Raw genomic sequence first — 16,232 nt, 5'->3', positions numbered from 1 at the left:
AGGGATTGAGGATATTTTAATATTTACCCAAACACTTTGAATCTGTGGAAAAGAAAGAAAAGTTTTCTGAGCAGGCACTTATTCAGACAGGAGCACACACAGTCCGCACCACTATAAACAGAAAGAAAAGTTTTCTGAGCAGGCACTGATTCAGACAGGAGCACACACAGTCCGCACCACTATAAACAGAAAGAAAAAAGTATTAAAAAATAAAATTACAGCTGAAACATTGAAAAAAAAAAATCTTTAAATGATCAATGAATGACAAATTTGTATTGACTTGTGTGCAGACCTCGACAAAATCACGAAATTAAATACCCATGAACATATAAGTTTTCCTTAATCAATGAAAAATGGTACCCCTGAAAATAAAAGAATCCACAGTACGTTTATCATATAAATACATATACACTTTTTTCTAGATGTTACCAAGAGAAGAACTGTACATGCCACCTATGAATGTAAGAATCAAAGATCATCGTGAATTTGGAAGAAAGCCAACTGTGGGTATCCATGTGATTAAATCATTGGAGACCTTCCGTTGTAATCCCCTCATGCCTGGCGAGGAGGAGCAGACGGAAGTTCAAGGTAACCTTCAATATTCTAATTTAAAAAAAGGATAATGCAAGCAATTGGCTTATGCAGGCTGCTATTTAAATTTATTTTCAGTTTCATACGTTTATAGAGAGGTAGGGGTTGCTTTATTGAAATCATTTTTGCTTATTCATAATTTACAAAATCCAGATTTTCAGTGGAATTAGGTCATGTGTCCATAATTGCTTTGGATCATATAAACTTTGAATTTAATTTTAATGAATATAAGTGATATTTCGAAATCCTTCTCACAATTCATCTTTAATTTATATTGTTTGCATACTTAAAATAGGTTTTAATATTAAGCCTGACAAATAGTACCCCATGAATAATAATGAAAAAGCTTGTGTCACAAAACATATATTATTTAGACACATTCATAAATATTTTTCATAAATTGAAACGAAATGATTATGTAAATGGAGAACAGTATAAAGATTCTCGCAATAGTTTATTTTAGGGAATGAATTCAGTGTAAACAATTTCATTCCCATAAAAAAAAAACTAACTGGACAAACTGTATCTCATCTAAGATTAAAATGTATTAAGATTTAGAAAAAGGTTTACACTATCAAAAATAACTAAAATGAAATTAACATAGATTTGACATGTAATTCATAGAAAGTTTAAATTAAATTTTCATAAATATTGGATAAAATTGTTTTTTAATGGGTTCTTTGAAGACAAAATACTATGCAAACATGTTTTAAAAAAGTTTCATGAAAATATAAGTCTTAAAATTTGCATTTAAACTTTCCCATATGTTCGTTTTTGGTGAAATTCAGTTTAAGGGTTTAATTTGTACATAACATGAAATCATGCGAAATTGCCACATTATATAGTTTCTGACAGTCTTGGATTATTTAACATCTGACATCTTAACATTGCTTCAAAATAACTTGAAAATATTTGTTAAAGTACAATCCAAGACCTCTTAAGTTCATGTTATATGTGTGTTGTTATTTTTGTTTCTAGTCTATTGTCATGTTAACACAAGTGTGTCTTCTGTACACTCTATGGAAACACATAGAGATGATGACTTGTGCTTGGCAAAAAACTAAAGCCAACTTCACATATCTATGCAAACTAGAGTTCATTATCTATCTGATTAAACTACAGATCCTCTGTCAACACTACAATTACAAGGATCTGACAATGCTTCAGTCTACTTTTTGTTTTAAAAACCTTTTGAAGATCCTCTGATTTTATCCTATGATACACACCTTCAAAATTTAAAGGCAGAAATTTCATTTGCTGATGTAATAATCACTAGAACAGAAAATAGAACAGAGTGCTATCAGAACCTTGAAATTGTAGTATGGACACAGAATCTAGATTGAATGTGATTGGTTTATTATATACTTTTTAACATTTTAATGTTTTAATGTCATTTTAACACTACATCATATCTTTGCATGTTTTTCTCTGTAGAATTAAAGCTAGTGAGAAGAGGATTGTGTTTAATGAATTAGTTGGGGTTTTCTAAATCATTTAAATGAAATATTTGGGGCATTCTTTTCCTTAAAGGGTACCAGTTTGATGTATTGAGGGTGATTTTATTAGAGGGGGATAGCTTTTGAATGAAAGTAAATATCAAGGAAGTTCATGGAACCAAGACCCCTATATTCATAGAAAAATATTTAGTATTGATGGAAGATTTTTGAAAGTCACTGATACATTTATTGACATTTTCTAGAACTATTTAGATCTAGACATATTTATACTCTTGTTCCTTGTTAAGACCAAGTTGACCTCAAAATGAGTTTTTTTTTCATTGGGTTGCTGTCTCATGGGCATATACTTCACATCTCCTTTAGTTCATACTTATATCTTGCTGACATGCTTTTTTAGATAACTCTGATAAAGTAATTGAATTTGAGAATGCAACTGAATACTTTGTTTTTGGTTTGTGTGAAATTCACAAGGTTTATAATAAATTTTTTATTGAATACCAAATCTAAATTTTTACTAATAGTTTAAAATTTGTTTGCATTAATCCCTTCAAAAGTTAGTTATGCTGTACAGTAAAGCTTACAAAAATCTCGATACATTCTGAAATTTGTCTTCTTTCCTTTTTACAGGGGAATCCCAATCCCATGCAGATTATGTTCAGCTATTAGACGAGGCAGTGAGCCGAGTGCAATCCTCCTCCTCACAAAGTAAAAATAAAATCGCCTAAAATCTTACTGCTAATGACTAATACATATTAACTGCTAAATTAGTGATTCTTTTTTTTTGTGCTGGACTACTTACTCTGCATTACTCAATTACTAATAGCTTCATTACTAAATAAACTGGCCACCCTCTGATTGATAACAACAGGGGTCCAGTTTACAGTACTAAATAAACCTGTTACTTATCTATGGCAACTAGTCTACTAATATCTCACTTTTACACAGCTGGAATATGTACTTACAGATTACTAAAATCATCACATTATGACAATTTTGAAATTTTATAGTATAGAGTCAAACATGACATGATTTATGTTTATGTGCTTTGTAGGAGGCATTCCAATATACAACATTAAGTGAATTACCAGATATTTTTAAATTGCATATGATTTTTATTTGTTATGACTTTTTTGTACTTATTTTGATTACTTGTGTGATTGTTATTTATTTTAAATCCGATTATTGAATCAAAAAAAAAATTATACTCTTCTGTGTAATCTGAACTTCAGTGCATGGCCAACAAATAACAGAAAAACACTTGATGGAATATATTAATGTTATGACATGCTTAATTTCTAACTTAATTAGTGGTAGTGCAAACATTTTAGTATAGAGAGAATCGGTTTGTTTCTTTACTTCCCTCCGAAGTGTCATTAGATTAGCATGATAGACGGCATGTTTCAAATATTTATCATTCTTCAATATCTGTTGTTATATTGAGAAAGAACTATAAGAATGAAAAGGGTGTTTTTACAAATAAACAAGATATTTTTTGTGAAATAAATGTAATTTTTTATGTTAAAACTTTTGATAAAGATTCACAACAGACAAAGATTAAAGATAAGATCAAAGCTATTTTTAGATGCTGCATGAAAATAATTCTGTAATAAAAGAATTAAAAAAATGAAGCATTTTCACAATTGATGAATTTTACATTATTACTTAAGTTTGTGAAATTCTGGCATTTTTTATACCCTTTTATGCAATATTTGTTGACTTATACTTTGAATATTACTATATCCACTAAGCTTTAAATCTTTCTCCAATGCCTAATAAAAAGTTGAAGTTGCTTCCAGCTTCTTGATTTTTTTATCTCTTGAACCCTGTGACACACTTTTTTCTTTCTTGACTTGATTTCTTTTGGACAAGTTATTTCCGGAAATTTATATTTGATTGATAGAATTGACATGTCAAGCGAAAAAAAAAAAAAAAAAAAGCAATCTGACAGACACTGACCAGAGAGACATTCTTCACAGAGAAGCAATTTTTACCATCATAGATTTTAAGATATCCCTCTTTAGCATGAGTTTAAGTTAAATGGGAGAATTCACTATTTCTAGATCCCTTTCAACCATTGGAGTCAGAGCATTACGTTATCAGTGACGTAATGGGCAGGCTAATAATAGTGATAACAAAAGCCAATGTTTTTAATTCAGCTGATTGTTACAAGTGGAGAGACATACCGTTTTTTTTTATGTCTGATGTATTCTGAATAAGTTATGTATATTACTTTTATCTACCTTTATTTTATTTATTTTGCAGGAGCAATAATACCAGTAAATGGCCCAAGTGGTGGGGAACATGTGGTAGAAATGCCAGAGAGTGGGGAGAAAGGAAAGGTAAGGGATCTGATTCATAATTCTAACATGACGTTCTTCAAACGCTTTGAGTACACACCCGTGGTAAAATAAGAATATATTGTTTGGGCTGTTCTGATTGTACTCCCACGTCATATGCTTTTTCATGAATAAACTACCCGACATTATAGAACGTTGACGTCAGAATATAAGCATTTTACAGGAAAATACACGCTTGTGAAACCAAAAATCATCACAACAGGGTAAAATATTTGTCATAAAGGGCCAACCTGTGGTAAAATCACGATATATTCAAGCCCCTTATGAATTATTTCTTAATTAAAAAGGAGTTTGGACTTGGATAAGGATTGGAGAATTTGTATAGATATTTGGGTAATGAGATGAGTATGTGCGAGAGGTATCAAAAAGGTAAGAGACAGGACAGGTACAGGATTTTTTTTGGGACAAGTAGATTGTCAAGATAGAATATTGATACTGTATGATGGTAGCAGTTTGTGTATGCAGCATCTCATGAAATCACATTTATGAATCTCCCATTTGTGTCCATTATTTAACACTTCACAATAATAAACATATGCACAAAAAAAATCAACTTTTTAGCACATTGAACTTGTTGACAGCATGCAGATTATGTTATCAGATTCAGTTTTTCTCTGTTCAGTCCCAGTTACTATTTTTGGAGGTTGTATCATTCATTGCTCTGTATTTTTGAACACCATGTGAATTATACATTGTATTCCGAAAATAATTATATTGTTTCTATGAACTATTTTGATTCAATAGAGGTTATAAAATAACATGAACAATAGTTATGATGTGATTCAGAAATGATAAGTTGATACTATTCTATTTATGCTACCAAGGATAATCCATCATTTGATCCATTGGGTGATCTTGTTGTACAATTTGAAATGGTAACCTTTATAACGTTGCTTTGTTATGGTATTCCTTGGAATTTGGATTCTCCTCATTTTGCCTTATTTATATTAAATATTCACCATTTTGATAATAGAAAATTGGTATACATATTTTCCTCATTTTGCCTTATTTATATTAAATATTCACCATTGTGATAATAGAAAATTGGTATACATATGTGAAATTCAACACTTGAAACATTTTTTCCCCAATACTTCCTTGCTAAACTTTACTGGTAATAATACCCAAAAAATTTGCTTCAACTCATTTTGGTGGTGGTTTTGGAATAAATTTTTGTTATACATAATTTTATGCTTTTTGTCTTATAAGAAGAAGGAAATGCTTTATATACTACTTTCATAAAGTAGGTGTACTATATAAACAATAATTACTTACATTCACTTCATTTGGAATTCTGATGGATAGTTCAGACAATGCATTGTCATTGACAGTCATACCACATTTTTTTTCTTTTTTACAATGATGACAATGTAGCTAATCAGTTTTAGAGAAGTTAATCATATGAACTATTCTACATTGATGATATCAGTTTCGTAGCATTATCAGTTTTAATCACCTACTAATATCTTAACCACAGTAGTGTAAAGACATTGTATACAACAAGAAAACATACCACACACTGTAATATTGTAGTCAATTTGTTTCATCTTATACCTTGTCCTTCCTTACTCTCCGCTCCCCCCTTTTTCCAAAAGAAGAATAAAATATGAATTGTATTAAAACTTGCATGTTTGATGTAAGGCTGACTTTTAACAATGTTATCTACTAACAATAGTGTGTAATATTTGTACTAACAGGGAATATTGGCTAAAGCTAGAGAGGTTGTGCAGGCTAAACTGCCTACTACAATTTACAGAGATAGAAAGGTGACAGCATGTTTAAACTTGGAAAGGGGTTCAGAATTATTTTATTTTATTACGTATGGCAGGTGCTGAGGGAAACAAATCTTATTATTTTAATTTTTAAGTTGTTGATTTTACTGTCTTATCAATCGCTTTTGCCATAGGAATGCATTGAGATAGGTAAACACTAAAAACTCAAACTCTCCAAAAATGTTATAGCATAAGGATGATTATATATTTTGTCAAATGTTTTGGAGTATGCAAAATGAATAGAAATAAGGCTATGACTTGCCATTTATTTTCAAATTATTTCATTTTGATCCAGATGTACTTTTATGTCTTTTTCTAAATTTTCCTTTACAACAATGTAGAGGGCTAGAAAGCATTTAGATTCCAATGATAATTGTACAAATCATAAAAAATCTTTCGAGTTTATAATTTAAACAATTAAATTTTCTAGTCTAGGTTTCATAACCTTTTTAGTTTTGACACTTTGTTGAGGAAATACAGAGGAAGAAGCCATATCTCTTTGTAGCATGTAATTGCATGGTATTTCAGTAGACAAGTCATAATCTATTCAAAATACCTTAATTTCTGTTGAAGAATTCCTGCATGGCTTAAGAATGGATTTTGATTTTGATACCAATTTTTATTTTGTTTTGTTTGAAGCAACCCTTGCTTGATGATGTATCCTATACTTTGGAAGAATTGCTGCCACCTCATGCAGTCTGGACGGAGGTTCATATTTGTTTGGAATATTAATATTTAAGCACTAGTACTTGTTTTCACATGTCTAATTAATTATTACTTGACATGACTTAACCTGCTTTTGTTAGTTCTACATGTAGTTTGGATAATTATGTTAGTGGTGTGGTTATGCTTCATTCTGAACAGCTATTGGTTATTGCAAGTTTTCCCACTGAATTGGATATTCAACCTGTTGAAATTCAATAGGCTGGTCGGCTAATTATTTGCAATATACATGTGGTACAATATGTCTGCAATAAAACCAACAAATTCTATTATATATTAAATTGTTGGGAGGAAAAGTAAGATTTTTTTTTTTGATAAATCATATTTTAATATAAATTTCAAAAGAGATTTAAAGAGAACTTTTAAATCACATGCACTAACTAATCCTTTCATTTTAAATCTTATTAAAATAGATAAATGTACCACATGTATGTAGAGGTGCTATGATGTTTTAGTAGCAGTTTGTAGCTATTGGTTTTAACTTTTTATCATTGATGCTTTTGAATCATTTTTATATTATAACAATGATAATTTATCATGGCCAAAAGTCATTATGATATTTATTGCCATTTATTCATACATAAAAGTCATTTATGCTTATATTAAAAATCATTTCATTATTTGTAAATTTATTATCTTTATAACATAATGAAAAGACCATATTGTCGTCATATTAAGAAGACAATTGGGGTTCAACATTTTGGGATCTTGTGTAATTGTTTAACCTTGAGGTCAACATCACACAAGGTCAACTGGATTGAGATTTGCTGCAAAGTTTGAAAATTGTGTGCTCTGGCAGTTTATGTGGTAATTAGGGAAAATGAGCTGACATTCCTTAATTTACAAAAAACTTTTATATTAAGTTCTATAATTAGAAAGGATTTGTCATTTCAGGCTGAGGCTGCAGAAGCAGAAGCTGACCTTGATTGGTGGTCTAAATACTATGCATCTGGTGACCCTAAAGACAAGGACAAATGTGCTAAATACTTAAAGAAAGGCATGGATAAACTAAAGGTAACAATGTTAGGCAACACATGACAGTATTTGTAGGAAGACTGTGCTACCGTAGTTATTTTCATATATTTTATTGATTTCTCAAGCATGTGTAGTTTCCAAAAGAAGACATAACATTTATCAATGTCAACAAATTTTATTTGATAATATTACCAATTATTTGAATAGTTCTACTTATACTGACCAAGAATGAACTTTTGTTGCAATATTCAATGGAACTACAAAAAAGAACTTCCTGATATTTGCTATCCAGCTTCATTTGAACATACTATACTGAGTAATGCATTTTCAGATTGATTCCTGTTTATGGAATACATGTACTTAAATCAGATGTATTTTTAGTGAGCAATAGCTCACTGTTCTACTTGTTTAATTTAAAGTACAAAAATTGCTTGTAAAACTTTCCAGAGTTTTATTAATGTTTTATTATTTTTGTTTCAGATTTATGATACTGAGTTGGAGAAAGCAGAAGGTCATGGAGATTTTGCAGATTTCTGTCATTCTTTTAACTTTAGTCGAGGGAAAGATGAGGAGGATGAAGAATGCAATATTGTAGGAGAATTGAAGGTAGAAATCACATAGATATTATAATTAGACTAAATAGATTACAAACTACATTGTTTGTCTGATTCACAAGAAATCATATAGTTTTGAATGTTTGTTAACTTTTTCCCTAATTTAAAGGCAACAAAAAGGGTCTTATTTCATTTTCTTGCAGTATGTCATTCTATGGTGGGGTTTTTATGGGTCTTAGGGAAAAATGGGGAAAAAAATATTAAAAATATTCTAGTAGAGATACCTCTGTTAAAAGATCACTTCATAAAATCATGTTTCCTCATGGTTCATATCATATAAACCTGTATTTTGAGACATCAACTGAAAAAAACATCATTTATTGGTCAGAATTGTAGTTCTTTCAAAATTGTCTACTATATATACAGATGCAAAAAGAGGGTGAAATGATAATTGCCTCCATTTGATTATCAACATCAAATGTAAATAAATTGTTCTCCCTTTAAAAATATTAATCGCATCATATTAACCTTGTTCTTCTTTTCAGGGAGGTTTCAGGGTGTATCCTCTCCCTCCAGACCCCAATGAACCAGTACCTAAGAAGATGTTTAGTACTCTACCACAGCCAGACCCAGAGGAGTGTACCATCAGAATCTATGTTATCAATGCCAGTGATTTACAACCGGCTGACAGTAATGGAAAGGTATGAAGAGTTTTCTCACTATTATAATTATGCTTCATGTTATTGTTGATTCTACCATGAAACTAGCATTTTATGAGGAATTTACAGTGAAAAATAAACAGAATATAGCTTACTCAAAGGGACATAGGCTGTCAAATTCCTCATCACCTATTTGACTCAAGTTCTCATAAGTGATTTATAAGATACTAAAATGTATATAAAAAGTACAAAAAGTCTAAAATCAGCAACATTTTGTTTGTACTTTTGCCTAAACCTCATCTTGTTAACCATTGAAATGAGCTCCTAATACTACACTAGTTCATTGAATGCAATTTTTCTAGGTCTGTTTGATTTCATATTGTAGTTAAAAATTATGTTTATCATTGTTTTTACCTGTTTTGGAATGATTTTATATGATTATATCAGTCAAGCAAATGATTCATCATTGTTTCACTTTCAGTGTTGACATTCCTTTCCTTTTAATAGCTGAATATATGCATATCCCATCTCCAGCTTAGGGGTTTGATTAAAGGTCACATGTTTATGGAATCAACAAGGTTGAATTATTAACTTGCAAGTCATTCATTGATTTAAAAGGTTTTGGATTCAATAGAAAATCAAACCAATGACACTATTTCCAAAACAATGTAATAGGATCTTTATATTTGAATATATGAAATTTAAATATAAATTTATTTCAGTATTTTTTTATGGCATCTTAAAAGTCTATTTTTCTTCCATTTTAGGCTGATCCTTATATTGAAATTGAGCTTGGTAAAAAGAAGATAAACGACAGAGATGATTATGTACCCAATACCACAGATCCTGTATTTGGAAGGTATGATTGATAACACAATTATTATAAAATAGTAGAGACCACATGAAAAAATAATAAACAATTGGCATTGAACCTGAATAATCTAGGTCATTTATAATAAAACTTGTACTAAGGGATTCAAAACTCTGGGAGCTTTTGATATTTTAAAAAAAATATCATGGATTAACTTTTAAATGTGAAGTTTGATTTAATATAAAAAAGAAGATGTGGTGTGATTGCCAATGAGACAACTCTTCACAAGAAACCAAAATGAATCAGAAATTAACAACTATAGGTCACTATACAGCCTTCAACAAAGAACAAAGCCCATACAGCATCGTCAGCTATAAAGTACCCGAAATGACAATGTAAAACAATTCAAACAAGAAAACTTAAGTTGCTTATAAACCAAAGTCTTTTGGTCCAATTTTGAAGGTTGAATAATGTTTAATCTTCGTGTTTTCTAAAAAGCACTAGAGGTTTGGTTTCGATTGAACTTAAAGATGAAAGAAAAAATTATGGGCATAAGGTTGACTTAACACACACTAGATAGATTTAGAATTAAATTTTTCACAAAGAGTGTTTTTTTTCAGAATGTTTGAGTTAAATGCTGTATTACCTGTGATGAAGGATCTGACTATTCGATTGAAGGATTATGACATCATCAGTAGTGATGATTTGATTGGTGAGACAGTTATTGACCTTGAAAACAGATATCTGTCCAAGCAGAGGGCGACATGTGGTATACCTAAGACTTACTCAATGTAAGTGTAGTAAAATTAGTGTGATCACACTTTTAATAAACTGTTCTCCTGGATGATTAACAAAGAATGAAATCTTGATATTTACCATTGAACATGTTCTAATGTTGGGTAGTACAGTGTATATAGGACTTCAAAAACTTTACAGCCTATTGCGTTTCGTGTGTAGGCAAAGGTAATATCTTTGGTTAGCTTGCTTGCTAGCTGAACCCTGAAGTCATTATTAGGTTAGGTAAACTATCCTCCTTTAAGAGTAGACTAGTCTGACAGAAAACCAATCTATCTGGAGTTTTTTAGTTTAAGAATACAAACATAAACTATTGAAAAAGAGGTCCCATTTTGTTGAAAAAAGAAATTAAAACATATCAAAGCTATTTTAGATAAAAGTAAAAAGATAATCTGTATTTTACAATTGTCCCTTGTTGTCTTTCAGAGCTGGTATAAATCAGTGGCGTGACAGTCAAAAGCCAAAGGAGATTCTAGAGATGTACTGTAGAAAGAACAATATAATAGGACCATTGTTTCATGGAAACAACAGTGTGAAAGTAGGCAGCAGGGTTTACAATATCTCAGATTTTGGTAAGTTATAAAAAGATAAAAATTTTGAACATAGAACTTTCTGTGTATGTCTGAAACCAAAGATTTATTACTTCAGGAGGGACTTAAAATGTTCCAAAAAGGGTTAACTCCATATTGTATAACTTTTCCACTGATAGTTTAGTTGGCCATTTGTAAATTTTGATGAATTGTATACACTTTGGTTAGTATTTCACTGTAAACTTGAAGGCTGATTGCTTCACTTAAAAAGAACTTTTAGGTTATTAACACTATAGAAACCTTCCTAAAAGCATACCATTTTGAATGCAAACTACTACATTTATTTAGAGTCTATGCCCAAAATTACATTAACCCTTTCAACGCTATACACGGCATATGTCACAATGACATACGCCGTCCGCCACTGCTGTTTGCGGCATATGCCGCGATGACAACGGATTTTTCATCAGGACTCTTAAACCATTCGGGTCCTCTCTAATTTTTCCTTGTATGAATCGAGGATATACAAGGTCTCATTTGCGCTTGAAATCACAGAAATTTTTATTGTAAAATCATGCAGTAGAAGGAAAATTGAAGGAAAATAAAAACAAATATTTTGACAAATGCAAATGGCAGAAATCGGAAACGAAGCTGTAAATATGGAAATATTTCAGCATTTCTATGGCGAAACTGACAACGAGGATTAGTTAAAAGGTTTCTTGTTATCTCAATGTGTTTATTACATTTGATTCGTGTGGGAAATATGATTTGATCGATCATTACAAGACGTAGAAAAAGGGGGGAAAACGGAGGTTGACTGAAAATTTTGAGGATGGAGCCACTGATTTGTGCCACGATTACATAATACGTTGTGTATGGTGCAATACGCTACGGAATCGAGCAATTGGTGTCTTCTTTATTATATGGCAGATAAAACAACAAAATAGATGAAGACTAAAAGTAGTTTTTATTCAAAATTCAACACAAATGTAATAAATTACACCTTTTACCTGTTAATTACCTGAAAATGCAGGTAACCTGATAAAAATTTTACTGAAATAACTGCCTAACATTACAGTTCATACTCTCCTGAGCATTTTTCATGCAATAACTTTCTCTGTATCTCTTATAATAAAAAAGATACAGCAGTCTGAAAAGGAATATACTGTTCTAATGAATGAACACAAAAAAAAATGCAGCAGCCATTTTTCTATTTTTTTGTGTAGCCTTGAAAGGGTTAATAATTGTCAGTAATGTTTGTTGTCGTAGGTGTTAGTTTTTTGTCTAGTATGGTACTGCATGTTGCAAAATTGATTTTAATTCATGTATTTAAATGAATAATGAGATTCAATTTGGACAGAACCCAACAAAATAATTTTCTTGAAAAAAAAGCATAATTGACTTTGTCAAAATTTCTGTCATTATTAATTTTGAATATTTGAGAAAAAAGTCAGCTGACTTGAGAAAGCGACCTTAAAAAATGTCTAAGTGTCACTGATTTATGTGATATTTTTACACTGTATACCTTGAGTATGATATATGAGCAGGCTATCTCTCAGCCTGTTAATCTTTTATTCATTCATATTAAAACTTTCACTAAGGGATTTGAATATTTTACAGAACAGGTCATTCTTAATAAGAGTAATTAGGTTACATTAACCTATATTCTAAATTTTGTATTCTACCACTAACTATTGTAGAAAGCCAAAACAGATCAAAGAAAGATTATCCCAATGATGGACCAATAGATGAAAGACTAGCTCTTCATGTACTAAACACATTCCCAATTGTCAAGGAACACATTGAATCTAGACCACTGTTTAATCCAGTCCAGCCTAATGTTGAACAAGTAAGGAACACATTAGATTCATTTAAGGCCAGTTCAATTTCATATTAAACAGAAAATACACATATTGTAACTACAAAAGTGTTCAATTATAAATCATAGATTTATTAATGGTTTGGAAATATACCTAGATAAAATTCTGTAAGAACATACAAAACAATTTAATTGTATCATGGATGAATCGATGGTTAAGGAACACACTGAAATAAAGCTTATCTAAGAACCTAAAACACTGTTCAATTATAACAATGAATTATTGATGATTTAGGAACCAATGAAATAAAACTTCTCTTAAAAGGTAAGTGAGATGTAACTGTTAACTAGACCATTGATGATGATTATGCACATGTATTTAGATTCTAAAATTCGACAACAGTATATCAAGTTCACTCTTGAAGAAAAAAAGCATATTAATTGTAAATATATGACAAAACTTATGTTTTTACTTATTTTAGGGAAGAATACAGATGTTTGTTGACATATTTCCTACCTCTCTTGGACCCCCTGGTCCACCATTCAAGATAGAGCCTCGTAGAGCAAAAGAGTAAGAAATTCATTTCATTTAAATCTCTTGTACAATATATATTGGCCTTTAGGAGGGGGAGGACAGGGGTAAGGGAGACAGGGAGAAAGGGGGTAGGAGAAAGGAGAAAGGGGGTGGGAGAAAGGAGAAAGGGGGTAGGAGAAAGGAGAGGAAGGCTGGGAGAAAGGAGAAAAAGTTGGAGAAAGGAGAAAAAATAAAATATCTCTCCTTTTAAAAAAATTTCTAATATTTCAAGAAAAAATATCTCAAAAGGAGATGTTTTATTCTAATGGGAGAAAGGAGAACGGTGGTAGGAGAAAGGAGAAGAGGGGTGGGAGAAGGGAGAAGGGTACCCCCTGTCCTCCCCCTCCTTTAGCAATGATAGATAAATACAATATGCCTCTTTTTATTATAACCATTTTGACAGAAATTATTTTGAAATGGTGGTAAATGATTCATGCAGCTGACAGAAAAAAATTTTGTAAACTTCATCAAAGTGCACTTCTAAAACATGTGGCAATAATTTAGTGACTGCAACTTTCATGCCTTAAGTTCTCATCAGATTTGTATTTAATTTATATCAAATGTTTACATAAGCGATATTGCAGATTTGAAAATGAGTTTAGTTTATATAGAAGTTATGCTCCTTTTAGATATGAAAGATATTAAAAATTTGAATATATGGGTAGGGTCATTGGTTACTCTATAGCAAGCTTGTTGATTCTCATACTTGAAAAAGCAATGTCATTTAATACTTTATTTCTGTAGATATGTGTTAAGATGTATTATATGGAACACAGTAGATGTCAAACTTGATGAGACATCACTCGTGGGAGAATCTATGAGTGATATTTATGTCAAAGGCTGGGTTTCTGGAATCGATGAGAAACAGAAAACAGATGTACATTACAGGTAAGTAGGAAATTCATACCAGCAGATAAAACTGCTAACTAGCCTGAAATTTAGAAATTTGTGATATACTGTTGATTCATTTCATGATTTTAAGATCTTAAAAAAAGAAACACTAAAGAATTTTGATGTGTTAGACAAAACTGCAATCTTCGATTTTCACAAAAATAATTTTGCTACAACATTAAGTAAAATAAAAGTTGTCATCAATTTAGAGATACTTTTGTTTGTATTACAGATCATTAGATGGAGAGGGAAACTTTAACTGGAGATTTGTCTTCCCATTCGAGTTTATCCCTGAAGAACAGCAAATGGTTATCAAGAAAAAGGTACATTACTTAAACAAGCAGTAAAATGAGAGTTGTTTTGCTACGTGCTGAAGGCTTCACCATGACTTTGCTATGAAGAAAAGTAATCAAAGGGCTGTTCCATTGCTCTTTAGGTTCTTTTTGCTGCGCATGTACTGATTTTATTTCATGAAATTATACCCATATCCTTTGTTTTTCTATTAAAAGTACAAAAAAGTAAAATATAACAAATTGTGGGCTTTTTTGTCAATAATTAGTTCTTATGGTTAATGTCAAAACTGGTCATGGGATGATTACTTTAAAATATCTGTTTAGAGCCTCTGCAATTTAGTTTTTCATCTGAAAATAAATCTTCATTATACTTTTTTTCAGGAACATTTCTGGAGCTTAGATGAGACAGTACAACATCTTCAACCCATTATAATGATGCAAATCTGGGACAATGATATCTTTAATCCAGATGACTTCTTAGGTAAGTTACATAAAAAATGATGGATTATTAATTCTACAGCCGTCATAGACAGTATGTGTTATGGTATACAGTTGTTTGTTTGTCCTCCTGCACGTCATATGCTTTGATTAAATTTCATGAAAGATGTTTGAAATATTGTAAATCATTTGAGAGAATGTCCTTTTAATATAAAACTGTGCTCAATAAGTACTTCTAGTTTGAGGACTTTATAACAAACAGTATTAATGTAATGTTTTGCACCAATAACTTTGTTACATATATTTCCATTGACATCTTTGGTAATATATATCTTTTATTGCACAATATATCTAATATAGAGAAAAATATTACAATATGTTTTCATCTTGATATGTGTTTCCATCTTTTACAGTTGATCAATAGATTTTGATTAAATTTCAGGAACATTATCTCTTAACTTGAACGCAATGCCTAAACCAGCTAAGTCCAGTTCTAAGTGTCAGTTAGACAGACTTCCAGACTTTAACCAACAAGTGGAACTAGTTTCATTGTTTGACCAAAAACGTCTGAAAGGTTACTGGCCTGTTTATGGTGAACAGGTTGGAGAAAATGGTGAAAAGACTGGCCAAAGAGAACTTACAGTAAGTTTAAAACTACTATAAAAAACAAGCTAGGAGACATTTATAGTGTTTAGAAAGTTACAATAAAAGACAAGTTATAGGGTACTAACAATACATAGAAAATTACTGAGAAGACAGTTAGAATCACTATGACCAGACATTTTCATAATCATTTTCATTACATATAAAATAATTGTGAAATGACAGATTTGAAGTAATTTACAATAAGTAGAAAATTACTTTAAAAAGTCAAGATAGAGGGTATTTACACTAAGTATGAAATTACAATGGAAATCTGGTCAATAGGGAATTTACAATTAATTTTTTTTTTAATTAGTGAATTTGTAGGTTGCAAAAATAACTGAATGGACA

The 16,232-nt window shown here is 30.8% G+C and overlaps 1 protein-coding gene across 34 annotated transcripts in view; it reads left to right on the top strand.

The window, feature by feature from the left end:
* Positions 1 to 16,232, top strand: part of LOC139520522 (myoferlin-like) — an 80,945-nt gene that overhangs the window by 57,099 nt on the left and 7,614 nt on the right. For 11 of the 34 annotated variants that reach the window (XM_071313212.1, XM_071313207.1, XM_071313209.1 and 8 more), the window contains 17 exons: positions 423 to 588; positions 2,676 to 2,753; positions 4,311 to 4,387; positions 5,230 to 5,280; positions 6,103 to 6,171; positions 7,795 to 7,914; positions 8,356 to 8,481; positions 8,975 to 9,130; positions 9,856 to 9,947; positions 10,520 to 10,690; positions 11,121 to 11,266; positions 12,925 to 13,073; positions 13,526 to 13,614; positions 14,362 to 14,505; positions 14,741 to 14,831; positions 15,183 to 15,282; positions 15,682 to 15,881. In XM_071313212.1, coding sequence (XP_071169313.1) covers positions 423 to 588; positions 2,676 to 2,753; positions 4,311 to 4,387; positions 5,230 to 5,280; positions 6,103 to 6,171; positions 7,795 to 7,914; positions 8,356 to 8,481; positions 8,975 to 9,130; positions 9,856 to 9,947; positions 10,520 to 10,690; positions 11,121 to 11,266; positions 12,925 to 13,073; positions 13,526 to 13,614; positions 14,362 to 14,505; positions 14,741 to 14,831; positions 15,183 to 15,282; positions 15,682 to 15,881 — 2,025 coding nt within the window. The remainder of the gene's footprint in view (positions 1 to 422; positions 589 to 2,675; positions 2,754 to 4,310; positions 4,388 to 5,229; positions 5,281 to 6,102; positions 6,172 to 7,794; positions 7,915 to 8,355; positions 8,482 to 8,974; positions 9,131 to 9,855; positions 9,948 to 10,519; positions 10,691 to 11,120; positions 11,267 to 12,924; positions 13,074 to 13,525; positions 13,615 to 14,361; positions 14,506 to 14,740; positions 14,832 to 15,182; positions 15,283 to 15,681; positions 15,882 to 16,232) is intronic. The other 23 variants (XR_011663910.1, XR_011663911.1, XM_071313232.1 and 20 more) reach the window with 5 other exon arrangements.

Source organism: Mytilus edulis, chromosome 4, assembly GCF_963676685.1.
Source record: "Mytilus edulis chromosome 4, xbMytEdul2.2, whole genome shotgun sequence".
Taxonomy (NCBI): domain Eukaryota; kingdom Metazoa; phylum Mollusca; class Bivalvia; order Mytilida; family Mytilidae; genus Mytilus; species Mytilus edulis.
This window is presented reverse-complemented; position numbering and strand designations above follow the sequence as displayed.